The sequence below is a fragment of the Pipistrellus hanaki genome, assembly GCF_964339955.1.
Source record: "Pipistrellus hanaki genome assembly, chromosome: 2".
Lineage (NCBI taxonomy): Eukaryota > Metazoa > Chordata > Mammalia > Chiroptera > Vespertilionidae > Pipistrellus > Pipistrellus hanaki.
Genome location: NC_140504.1, coordinates 130,438,094 through 130,451,240, shown reverse-complemented (window position 1 = coordinate 130,451,240; position 13,147 = coordinate 130,438,094). Strand labels below are relative to the sequence as shown.

Sequence of the window (13,147 nt, the reverse complement as noted above, 5' to 3'; positions counted from 1 at the left end):
TTGTCTTTTATGTCTAGGTATTGTATATGACTATAGGATGACCTTGAGGTTGTAGGAGAGAGGAAGGCTGGCCAAGAGTCTTCCTAGAACCACCCATGTGGTCCTAGAGATCTAAATGGGGATAGATGTTCCTCACCATTCGCATCCAAGAAGCTGGGCAAATTTTCCAATTTTACAAACAACTTGGGGGCCCCCCAAATAATTTAATGAAAAACTGCAATGTAAGAACTCCCTGGGTCAGTAAAAATATTTTTGGAAGGGAGGACCTCCCCCACAAGCTGTCCACTTTTCCTGACTCTGGGAGGTTGGCAGAATAGGTATGGGAAAAGTGGGCGAGACCTCGGGAAGATGTCACTCCCCTGCCATCATCCACCCCCCCACCACCACCACCAAAGTTCCAGGTTGCTCCCTCCAGGCCGCTGGAAGTCCACCTTGCTCTTCATCCTCGCCCCTTCCACTCCTGCTGGATCCCAACACGGAGGTCCAGAATGTCCGGGGGAGAGATGGGTGTTGGGAGGTGGGAATGGTGCAGGCCGACAGAAGACTTGGGCAACAGTTCCAGGCAGGAAGGTAAATGGCCTCATCTCCTCCCAGGGCACAGGGGCCCTGACTCAGATCCCAGGGGCACGGGGGGCAGAGGTGAGCGACGGGTAGCCTGCCAACCACGCAATCCAGGTCAACCTCACAGGCCAGGTGTGCTGTATCAGAGGGGGGAATGGAAAGGAGGAGTGGGCTGGGCTGGGGAGGTGGTCTCAGTTCAGGGCCCCTTTGTGGGGACAGGGGAGGGGGCTCTTCTTGTTGCCGTTGGTGACTACAGGCTCTCGTGGTCTCCATCCCCCGGGGCCTCGGCCTCCCCTTCCACCTGGGTGGCCTCCTCCTGCAGCTCCCCTTCTCCCTGCGGTGGCCCCCACACAGGGCCCTGCTCCAACGCCTCCACCAGGATGGGCCTCGCAGCCTCGCAGGCGGCCTCGGCCTCCGCCCCCGCTGCCTCCGCCGCCGCAGCCACCACCACCGCCTCCTCCTCGCCTTCCAGACCGCCTTCCAGGTCGGCCACCTTGGGGCGTTTGAGGACCACGTCCTCCAGCAGGTCCGCGGCGCTCCTCTTCAGCGGCCCCATCTCCTCCCGCTTCGGGGCGGGCTCCTCCACAGGCAGCAGCAGCTCCCCTTTCTCGTCGCGGCGGCCTCCCTTCTGGGCCTCGCTGGCCTCGAAGGCCTCGGGCGGAGGCAACGGCACAGGCCCCTCGGCGCCGCTCTTCTCCAGGGGGCCCTGGTCGTCGTCATCGTCGTCGTTGTCTTCGTCGTCGTGGTCGTCGCAGGCCTGGATGGTGGGGTTGTTCTCGATCTCCCACAGCCCCTCGCTGAAGCCCCGCCTCTTGTTGGGCTTACCGAACTTCTCCTTGCACTCGGCGTAGGGGAAGAGGTGCTTGGGGCCCAGGAGCGCCGTCTCATGTGTCCCAAAAAAAAAGACGGAATAGCGGTTGTGTTCAGCCATGTGCTCGATCCTGGCCGGCCAGTGCGCGTAGCCCTTGAGCTTGGCAAATACCAGGTCCCCGCTCTGGTATTTGGGAGAGCAGTAATCCGACATGGCGGTGAGAGGACCGGCCCTGGTGGTGGCGGAAGCGGAGGGGCGGAGGGCGGGAGGAGACGCTGGAGAGGAGCATGCGCATCAGGCAGCCACTGAGCCCCGGCGGCACCCCCCCTGGAGGGCCCTGCGCGTGCGCCTGCACATGCGCCGTGGCCGGCTTCAGGGTGAGGAGGTTCTAGGAGGAGAGGGGCGTTCTCTAGAGCCCGCTGGCCCTGCCTGGGCCTCGTGGTCCCTGGAACAACAGAGCGAGTTGCTGAGAGGTCCCTGGCGGTTGTGCAGGCGGCGGCCCCGTGCTGATCAGTCTCGAGACCACGCGGATCGCTTAATCGCATGGTTGGCTGGGTGGCTGGGTGGGTGTCCTCGAGGCGAGACAATGTGGTGAGACCTCTCGGTGTGACTGGCTGTGTAGCTTTGTGGCCCCTGATCCCGACAGGAAACTCTACGCCTGTCTCAGAGGCCACAGGATGGGATGGCCGGGTGGGTCCGTTGGTTTCATTTGTTTTCCCATTTCCTAACCCTGGAGCCTGCACGGGGTCCCGAGAACAGGGGAAATGTGGCAAAGGGATCGTCAGTAATATTGTTTAGGATGAATAGGCTGCTCATTGGTTGGTGCGTATAGTGCTTTTGGGGGTGGGGGTGTCACGATCTGTATAGAGCAGCATGACGAGTGTGACAAACCAGCCTTACCAAAATGTCCTGTTTCACATGACAGTTTTACACTGGATGTGGCACCTAGATTTCATCCTTTCAGCAGTTCTTGCATATCGTAAAATATGACTATCGTTAGAACATTTGTTATCAGATGCTCTCAGTATCTTCCTATAAGAGAAGAAAATTGGGCCGGGACCGGTTTGGCTCAGTGGATAGAGCGTTGGCCTGCGGACTGAAAGGTCCCGGGTTCGATTCCGGGCAAGGGCTCCTATATTATATTCTGTTGGTAACTAGAAAGAATTTCCTAAGAGGTTATAAACTAAAAAAGTGTTATGTTAGCTGAAAGACTATTTTAAGAAGACACTTTTCGCCGAAACCGGTTTGGCTCAGTGGTAGAGCGTTGGTCTGCGGACTGAAAGGTCCCAGGTTCGATCCGGTCAAGGGCATGTACATTGGTTGCGGGCACGTCCCCAGTAGGGGGTGTGCAGGAGGCAGCTGGTCGATGTTTCTCTCTCATCGACGTTTCTACCTCTCTATCCCTCTCCCTTCCTCTCTGTAAAAAAATCAATAAAATATATTTTTTTAAAAAGAAGACACTTTTCTCTGGATTAATATACTGTAAACTGGTATTTACAGGAGTTTCAATGTCATTTCAGCTATTATACAACTTTGTACGTTTTTTTGAGTCCTACTAGTTAGCTGTGAACTTGCACTCTGAAACCTAGCCAAGTTTATCATAACAGTACTCTTGGCTATTACAACAAAATCTTTTCAATATTAATCAATTAACTAGGCAGATGTCCTGGTGTAACAGTGACCAGGGGAGAATTTGAACCATTAACCCATTTCAATACAACTCAAACTTGTTTCTATTTTGGATCAGTCATTTTACTGCTGGGTGATGGAGACCTGCACTAAGCACAAGTTACCTTCTCCCAGCAAGTCAAAACAAATATGATGTGCTTTGATAATTCTAAACAAGTTCTTTTAGCTTTTTGTCAAGCCACCTTCTTAGGATGCTTATCTGTCTCACAAATATCTACAGTCTTACCAGTTATGTAATGCCACCAATGTATTAACAGTTCATTCACAAATCAACGTTCTGCTACAAAGATGAATCTGACACATTGCCTCCTCTTGATTTCTTGAGGAAAGTGCTAGAAAATTAGAAATGTTCAATAGCTGTAGGAAAATATAGGAAATCATGGGCAGTTATGGAGCCCATGGTGGGAAGTGGAGTTTCTGTAAATAGAGGTTTTCCTGCCTATGGTCTGTATTCTCAGCCCTAAGTAGGCAGCACTAATGCACAGATCATGTAAATGGGTCAAGGAGAAAAAGGTCTGGCTAGACAGCATGTCCAGAAAGGCTACATAGTTATGTCATCAGCTCAGTCTGAAGGTGTGACCAAAGTTAAAAACATAAGGTAAGTGTGGTCATAGATAAATGGGCCAAACATCAGCTTATTAGTGGGTAGTAGTTGAAATACAGCAGGTGAACAGCTACGAGGATTGGACTGAGGATCTAAGAGTCACAGCAAATAATCAAAATCTGATCAAAAACTGATTACAAAAATATGATTGGGAAAAAAAAATATATGGTTGGAAGCAGAGATAAGATCTAGTAGGTAATCTAGATCCACAAAGGGTAGTAATAGAGATTATATCAGGCAAAGAAGGGTCACTCTCTTATCTCTACCCTTGCCCACAAATACACTGTGTAGTGTTAAAGGGCTGGTACAAAAGATGTTTATCTTTGAAGAGTTTAAAATCTAATTTAAAAAGATAAAATACCAGAGACTTCATTTCAGAGCAATACAAGCTAATCTTCAAGTGCAAAATCATTTGTCCTTTACATAAATATGAAGGAATTCCAGGAGAAATCAGTGGGAGTATGGTTGTTAGGATGGGCTTATGGGAGGATGTAATGGGAAGGTGGTGTAATAGAAAGAATTCTGGCATCTCTCACTTGTTTACCGGCCTTGTAAGGCTGGGAGTAGATATAATCTCTCTGAGCCTCTACTTAGTAGAATCTACTACATGATCTTAAGATGTTTAAAGTAATTCTTCAAATTTCTCTCAAGATAGTTATAAATGTTAGTGAGATTGTGGCTATGAAAGTCCGGACATGAAGTATAAAGGTTTATGATGTACTAACAAAAGAGAAGTAAAATTTCATTATGGATAGGAGTAGGCTGAATGAAGTAAAAAACATATCAAAAGGAGTAGCAACAAAATTAGGGCACTGAAAAGTGAAGAAAAATCCTTCACCGAATGTGCCTTCAATTACATATGGAATTACACACCCAACACAACTTCTGCAAACAACATATATGTTTTTGTTACTTGGAAATAATATTTTTAAAAACAGCATTCTTCAATTAAATTTATCACCTAATGATAGCTAATTTCAGAAAGGGGAGAGTGGAAGGAAAAATATAATGCATTTAAAGAGTTAGAGACCACTTTCACAAATGCCTCATTCCTTTTATACTTCCACTAGGGGCCCAGTGCATGAATTCATACACCTTGAAAGGAACTGTGGGCCATGAGGCTGTGGTGGGCACAGGGGCAGTTCTCGGCCCATCCTCCATGCCCCCACCCAGCTCCTCCTGCTGCAACCCCCAACCCCCTGTCTGCTGGATGCCTTGCACCCACTGCTGCCACTCCCATGTGCTGACCGTGGCACTGGCCCCACTCGTACCCATTGATGGTGTGGAGTTATTGAGGACAGTGCCAGTAGCAGGAGTGAGTGGCAGCTATTGCCCTGATCACCCCTCAGGAGCAAGGGGAGGTAGAGAAGCCCTCAGAGGAGATCAGGGCCAACAGCTCTGCTCGCACCCACTAACAGCGCCGATGCAATCAGGGCTGGCTCCGGGAGCTGGCAGCAGGTGCAAGCATGGCTAGCACTAGCAGTGGGTGTGAGCGCCAGGCAGGATCGCGGCACACGGGAGCCAAGAATTTTCAGTAACCACCAGAGGTTTGCCCTGATGACGGCTACTGGCACCCCACCTTGGTCTGGCACCCCGACTCACCTGCTCTACCATCCCATGTAGTAGATGCCTACCATGTTCCACACTCTACCACCTGCTACTGATGCCAACCATGTTCCACGTGTGTCCCCTGATCGTCAATGCATGTCATAGAGACCGGCTGTTCAGTTGTTCCACTGTTCAGTCTATTTGCATATTAGGGTTTTATATGTATAGATTCTCAGTGATACCATTAAATGGCTTGGTCTTGGCTTCTTTTACCCTGGAAACCAACTTGCTTTTAAAGCTGTTGTCTCTCTTGCTTAGAATGAGGTGAGTAGGCAAGTGGTGTTCATGGTGACTTGGTTAGATTTAGCTGTTATACAAAGTGCTCATAAGCAAATACAATGATTAATTTTCAGAAATTAGATTTCCATGAGTTTACATTTTTCTAATCAGTCAGGATGTTTTAAAAATCAAATGTACCTAGCACACCTGTTTACAAGAAGGACATAATTTCAGCAACATAATTTCAGTAAAACACCTTAGAGTCCATAACATTTCTCTGGAAAACTAATGATAGGATTTAAAAGCTGCTTGGCAATCATTATGAAACATGAGCAATAAAACAATATAATTGTACAAGAGAGAGAATAGATATCTAATTGATGTTTTCTTGTTTAATTAGTTTTACTTTCAATTACTTTGGTGTAAACTGTGATTGAAAATACATGTAATTGCTTTCTACATACTTTTGTCTTCATTAAAAAATATTAGCTGCCTCTGGGTTTATACACCAGAAGTGTTTATACATGGTTGGTATTTGGAATCAAAGCTCTTCTTTTTAGAATGCTCTGGCAGACATAATTTTACAGAAAATAAATCCTGTGCCCTCTACTATGGGTTAGGAAATCCTCCCACTGTTCTTTTTAGAAAAGTCTCAGAAGGGGTGCTACCTCTGTGTTTTGCCACCTCTTCATTTCATTAGTTTCCACTTAGCCTAACCTTTGAAGAATCATGGATTTCTGAAATCTAAGGGCTCGGCTGGGGTTGAGGATAAATACAGTTTCAAGAGTATGACTTGCAGTTAAAGGATCATTTAAGGAATGTTCCCAATCAGTTGTTACACTATCAGTTTGAATAGAGAATCAGATCTGTATCTGCCTTTGATGAGGAGACCGGGCAGGGAGAAATGAGGTACAGATTTACCAAGTGGTACATGTGTCCTAGCAATTTGGACCCCCTTGGCCAATTGTAAATGTTATAGAGTGATGTGTGGAAGGGGCAACTGGAGAGTTCAGTCTTATTTGCCTAACTGTTGTTTTAGTGACCACTGAAAGAAAATTGCCACTCTAAAATTAATAAAAGTGTTTGGTTAAGATTATTATATTTTATTATACTGATTTGTCGGGGGCTCAAATTACTCTTTGGGAAATACATTTTAAAAATGTGTTTTAATAATATAAATATTTTTTTAACTTGAGTCTTGCATGGTATCTATATAATTAGCAGTGTTTAAACAATTCAGTTATTGATGCTGAGTACTTAATAATTGGGAATTAGATGCATACAACATGATCTGTTTATATATCACCATTATGTAATTAGATGGCTATATTCTGTGTCTTCAAGGTTTTTAAAACCCAGTTTAGGGACTGAGAACATGCTTAAAATATGAAGTTGAATGAAAATATAGAACATAATATATAACCGTCAATTTAGCCCATGTGAAACCTTCTTCCTTAAATATGTGGGTAATCTTTATACCAATTTCAAAGAAAGGCTATTGGAAATAAACAGAACAATATGTCAGGTATGTTGCCTGACATTTATTAATTGTTCAATTACTAATAGCCATTAGTATTAAAATAGCTGATAATAGCTCTATTATGTTACAGTGCATTTTTTAAAAATTTGCATTGTGTGATAGATATTTTTTCTTCTATTTTATTGATTTTGTACAGAGAGGAAGGGAGAGAGATAGAGAGTTAGAAACATCGATGAGAGAGTCATTGATCAGCTGCCTCTTGCACACCCCCTACTGGAGATATGCCCGCAACCAACGTACATGCACTTGACGGGAATCGAACCCGGGACCCTTCAGTTCCCAAGTGACACTCTATCCATTGAGCCAAACCGGTTTCGGCTTCTTTTTTTAATTGCGCCCCCCGATTATTTCTGATTCTAAGTTTAGTTTGACACGTCAATGTTTCTTTTGTTTTATTATAATTTTTTTCTTATTTTTTAAAGGGGATGTGTCCTTCAAGCAATGAAAATAAAAACTTGAAACATCCACAATCAAAAACATTATGTCTATAAGCAAATATGGAACTCAGCTTTGTAACTTCAATTTTGTGCTCTTGTCATTACATTAAAGTGTCATATAAGTGATTAAAATTATCAAAGTTTTAGAAAGCTGTGCTAAAGTTTTTGATGATGTAACCTCAGTCTTCACCTCAGTTTTGTCATACATTTTGCTTTTGTTAGTTTCCTAACTTTCAAAATAATTGCCAATATATTAATATTTGGAAATAAGTAATTTATAATATCTCAGTTTAAGGGAATCATCAATGTACATGCAAATGTAAAGGAGGGAATTTTCAAACCAAAATATATAATTTTGAATGAATGAAAATAGTATTTGAAGATGTACAATAATTTTGATTGATCACATTTTTTTGTTTTATTTTCATAAAATGCCTTTAATTTTTTTAAATATAATTTGGTGTTGGGGATATCTGTATTGTATTGGTGGGTGGTTACCTTTCTCATCAATGGATTATTGGAGGTGAATGGCTTTCTCTTTTTAAACATTGCAAAAATTTTTTTCAAATATCATTTTCATTCATTAAAAATTATATATCTTGGTTTGAAAATTCCCTCCTTTACATTTGCATGCACATTATTGATAATTTCCTTAAATTGAGATGTTATAAATTACTTATTTTTTCAGAATAAATTAGGTTTTTCAAAACTAGGGAACATGTAAATTATATGTTTAAACAAATACATAAGTATTCTAAGAACTTTAGTGGTTTATATAAATTCAAAGGCTCATAAAATATGGACTAGAAATCAAGTAAAAGAAAATCAGAGCAGTTGAAACTCAACAAAACTTTTCTAAACCAGCATTTGAGGCCAGTGAAATCTTTAACAATTCTTCAGCAATGTGCTTCTCTTTTTTAAAGTTTGTTCATTCTTTAAATTGAGTTGGTGATGAAAACACACTGTTTGTTTGTTAATCCTCACCTGAGTATATTTTTCCATTGATTTTTAGAGAGAATGAAAGAAGAGTAAGAAACAAGAAACATTGATATGAGAGAGACACATTGATTGGTGGCCTCCGCACATGCCTTGTACCAGAGTCGGGGACTGAGCCTACAACTGAGGTACATGCCCTTGACCGAAATCAAACACAGGACCCTTTAGTCCACACCACAGGCCTATGCTCTTTCCACTGAGCTGAATCCTACGGCAAAACACACTTTTAAATGCTTCAGTACATGTCCTACATAACACAAATGGTAATTTAGAAAAAATGTTATCACTTTTCTCTTTGGTCATTCTTCATAGTGAAAAAAATTGTCTCAGACAAGATATAACCTTTGGATACTGATAAAACTTAAATACTTTAATTTAACACTTAGGTTTTAGTCTTATCATCCATCTTTGCTTTGCAAAATCAGACATAACAAAAACTCACACTCTATTCTGCTTGTCAAATATAACCATAATTTCAATATGTTCATAAATAAAATTACAATAGAGCTGCTAATTTTTAACTACCATTTATTGAACACATATGCCACAAACTGATATAAGCACTTTATTTTCTCAGTTAACTCTTTGAATACTTTGCTATACTGTCTTATTGCCTTTTCCCATCATTTTTTCTTATCCACCTTTTCATTGTGATCACAATCATTGAGAAACTACACTCTAAAACCAAATAGAGAAGTTGGTTCAGAGAAAAATGAAGACAGAAGAATGAAGCAGATAATAAAAAAATGGGATGTCATGAACAATAAGTGACTAGATGGATCACAAAAGTGGGATAGAGAAAACTGTCATTCTCTAGAGCAGTTTCAGTTCTGAGGTTCTTTCCAGTTACAATTTGAGTTCAGTTGAAAGCATTACATTAAAAATAGTGAGTCAATTGTGTATCTACCTTTAATGGTGGCATTTGGAGAGGGAGAAATGAAGGTGTAGATTTAATCTTAAATGTATCTAAGCCTCTATTTCTTACAATAAAAAGCATTTAAGGACAATAATTATACTTATCATCTATGATTGGCAAATATTTAAAAAGGTAAAATGATGTTAACCACACCTCAAGTAATGTTGGTATAGACATGGTATCTTTCTAATGTAAATATTATAGATAAAACATTTACTTTTTTTTTTTCAAAATGCCCAGCCTTTTATTTCTTTCCTAGAATATTTTATCTGAAGACTCTAATTACTTAACAGAATTGTTTTTAAGTTTTCGAAGGGCATATATTCTGATACTTTTATGAGCTATTACTTTGTTTCATGATGGCTGACCAAACTTTTAGTCTTTCAGTAATAACAAAATCAATAGTTTCATTGAATAGGTGAGTACAAGATGCTAAATATTAAATTGAACAATTTTATGTTAATAATAATTAAAAACACATTGGTTAAATATAATTTTGCAATAATTAATTGAGATATTTTGTCTTTAACAGTTTTAACTGCTTCACACACTTTCAATATAATTGAAATAAAAGAACGAAGGCATATAGCTTTTTATTGTGAAAGATTAATTTAGTTTTGTACAGTTTTCTCAGTATTTTTTTTCTCTCTGCTCTTTAGGACTCCTATGAGTTGACAGGAAGATTTTATGCTGCAAATACAGAAAACTGGGGCGGGGGGGGGGGGGTATGGAAATCTGCAATGTAATGTTTTAAAATTAATCTTCACTTGAGGATATTTTTCCCATTGGTTTTTCTTAGAGAGAGTGGAAATGAGGGAGGAGAGAGAGAAACATCAATTGGTTGCCTGGTATGAACCCTGACCTGAGTCAGGGAAGGAGCCTGTAACCCAGGTACATGACCCTGACCACAAACTGAACAGAGACCTTACACTCAAACCACTGAGAAACATTGGCCAGGTCTTTTAGGACACCTGTCAGATTAATCAATGTCTGAATGCTTATTATATGCCTAGCAGAGAGCATGTTCTGTGGGAAAAATAACTAGAGTATAGAATATTTTAACCAGTGGTCACACTAGGTGGTTAGTATTATATTAATTATTAGATATGCATATATTTTTTCTTTTATTGTAATTTCTATTCTTTTTAAAACATTTTTAAAAATTCAATTGCAGTTTACATTTAATGTTATTTTGGATTAGTTTCAGGTTTACTGCATGGTGGTTAGACAATCATACACTTTACAAAGTGTTTCCCCCAATATTTCCAGTATCCACCTGACACCATACATAATTATTACAATATTATCATCTATATTTCCTATGCTGTACTTTGCATCCCAATGACTATTTTATAATTACCAATTTTACTTCTCAATTCCTTCACCTTTTCATCCAGTTCCCTACCTACCTTTTTTTTACATATATTTCAAAATATTTGGGATCATATTGAGTGATCTATTTTATAATTTATACATTATTTTTACTTATACATTATCAGTATACATGAGTAAGCTTATTAATGGTTTTGTTCAATATTTTAATATCCTGCTAATATTTTGTCTATTATATATATTTATGACAGAATTGTTAAACTTCTTTATATTTCTAGACTTGTCAGTTTCTTTTAAATTAGGTTTGTTTCTGCTTTGTATATTTTAAGGCTCCTTTATTAAGTACACCCAAGTTCTTTATTTTTATATTATTTTGCTTCTATTAGAACTTCTATTTTATTAGAATGAAATAATTGTTCTATTGAAAGCTCTTTCTTTAAATTCCACTTTGGTATTAGTATGTTGCTGCAGCTTTTTAAAATTAGCATTTGAGTGTTATACTTGTTTAATTTTAACTTTTCTGTGCCATTTTGTTTAATTGTACCCTTGAAACCAGCATGTAAGTAGTGCTTTTAAGCTAATATTTTCTTAAGGGAATTTAATCAATTTAACATTTTGTGGTGAATTCCATCTCTATATCTTATTTTTGTGTGTTTGTTTTACCATGCTTTCATTTGATATTTTTCTCCTTGTTTTTCTACCTTCCTGGGGATTGACAAAATCAGTATCATCATCATTATTATTACTTTTCCCTTTTGCTGGTTTGTTCCCCTTTGCTGGTTTGGTAAGATTTTTCCTTCAGCAATTATTATGTAACATACATAACAATAAATTTTTCTAATCACATCTAAAGACTTCAGTGTGTTTCAATAGCCTTAACACTAACCTATATAGCTGTCGAAAGTGTTTTAGTTTTAAATTTTCACACATTCCTCTTATAATTAGTTTATTATATTTGCATATTTTATCATGAATTTCATACACACTTACTCTACATTCAGTAAATAAAATAAAATAAAATAAAATAAAATAAAATAAAATGTCACCTGTCTGTTATGCCTCGGTGGCTGAGCATTAACCCATGAACAAGGAGGTCAGAGTTCGATTCCTAGTCAGGGCACATGTCTGGATTTTAGGTTCAATCCCCAATAAGGGGCATGCAGGAGGCAGCTGATCAATGATGTTTCTCTCTCACAATGTCTCTATCTCTAGTCCTCTCTCTCTAAAAAGCAATAAAAAGATATTTTTAAAATGTTTCTTGATAATTATTTTAGTGAGGATATAGAGTAGTAAATAAATTATCTTAGCTTTATATAGCTAAAAATATGTGTATTGTAACCTCACCATTAAATAGCACATCAGCTAGGTATATAATTTATATTTAACATTTTATTTCTTCAAGAATGTGAAGGCAGTAGTATTCTGTTGTCTTCTACCATCTATTATTACTGCTGATAAGTCTGCCATCCATCCAGTGGTCACTCCTTGTTAGGTACCATGCCTTTCCCTTTTCCAAGTATCAAGTGTTTTCTTTATTCTTGAGATAGTGCAGTTTCACTAAGACATGTATGGGTGTAGACTTATTTTGATATAATTTATACTTGGTAGAGACTTCTACTCTGAACTCATGTCTCTCCTCAAATCTGGAGAATTCTTATATTTTTTCAGTTGTCTTCAAGAACATTTAATTTAGGCATATTGAATTACCTTGACTTATATAGCTCATGTCTCTTATACATGTTTAAAGTATCTGTCTATTATTCTACATTTTGTAGAATTTCTCAAAACTACATTCCCATTTATTTATTCTTTGTGTCTGATTTAAATGCATCCTATTTATTATCAATCCACTGACAATAGTTTTTACTTTAAGAATGTCTAAATTTTATGTCTACTCTTCATTATTTTGTTTACAGGTGCTTTGGTTTCATATTTTTTTCTTTCTTTTTATTTCATTGGGGTTATTTTATCTCTATCCCTTCAGAGATTCTAAACATACAGATTTTAAAACCATTATTGATTTTTTTCTCTCTCTCTCTTTTTTTTCTTATTATTTAATCTGTCATTATTTCATCTCCTGATGTCAAGTGGTGGCTTGGCTCAAGATTGTCTGGTTTCAAAGCTGTGTGCTTCTCTGTGCTTCTATAAGAGACAACATTATATATGTATCCCCCAAAATTAGTAAATGAGGGCTTTTTTCAGCTGTCTTCCAGTGTCAAGAAGCACCACACTGTCCAGCAATGAGACCAGCTCTAATGTCTACTACATAGATTCCACTTTGGTATGAGTATGTTGGTATTAGTAGGAAAAAAGAACCTTATTTTCTTCTACCCAATGGAATCCAGAACAAGTGGTGACATCTGATTGCTTCCAGTCTCAGATTCTAACAGAATTACCTACAGTATTAGTTTCTCTTAATATTTAGTGTTTCATT

At 39.2% G+C, this 13,147-nt stretch overlaps 1 protein-coding gene across 1 annotated transcript; it reads right to left on the bottom strand.

The window, feature by feature from the left end:
- Positions 1 to 811: 811 nt before the first annotated feature.
- On the bottom strand, positions 812 to 1,585 carry HDGFL1 (HDGF like 1; the record flags this gene model as incomplete). The annotated part of the gene is made up of 1 exon (XM_084873782.1): positions 812 to 1,585. The coding sequence occupies one exon, from the start codon at positions 1,583 to 1,585 to the stop codon at positions 812 to 814; it is 774 nt and encodes a 257-aa protein (XP_084729908.1).
- Between the last annotated feature and the right edge of the window lie 11,562 nt (positions 1,586 to 13,147).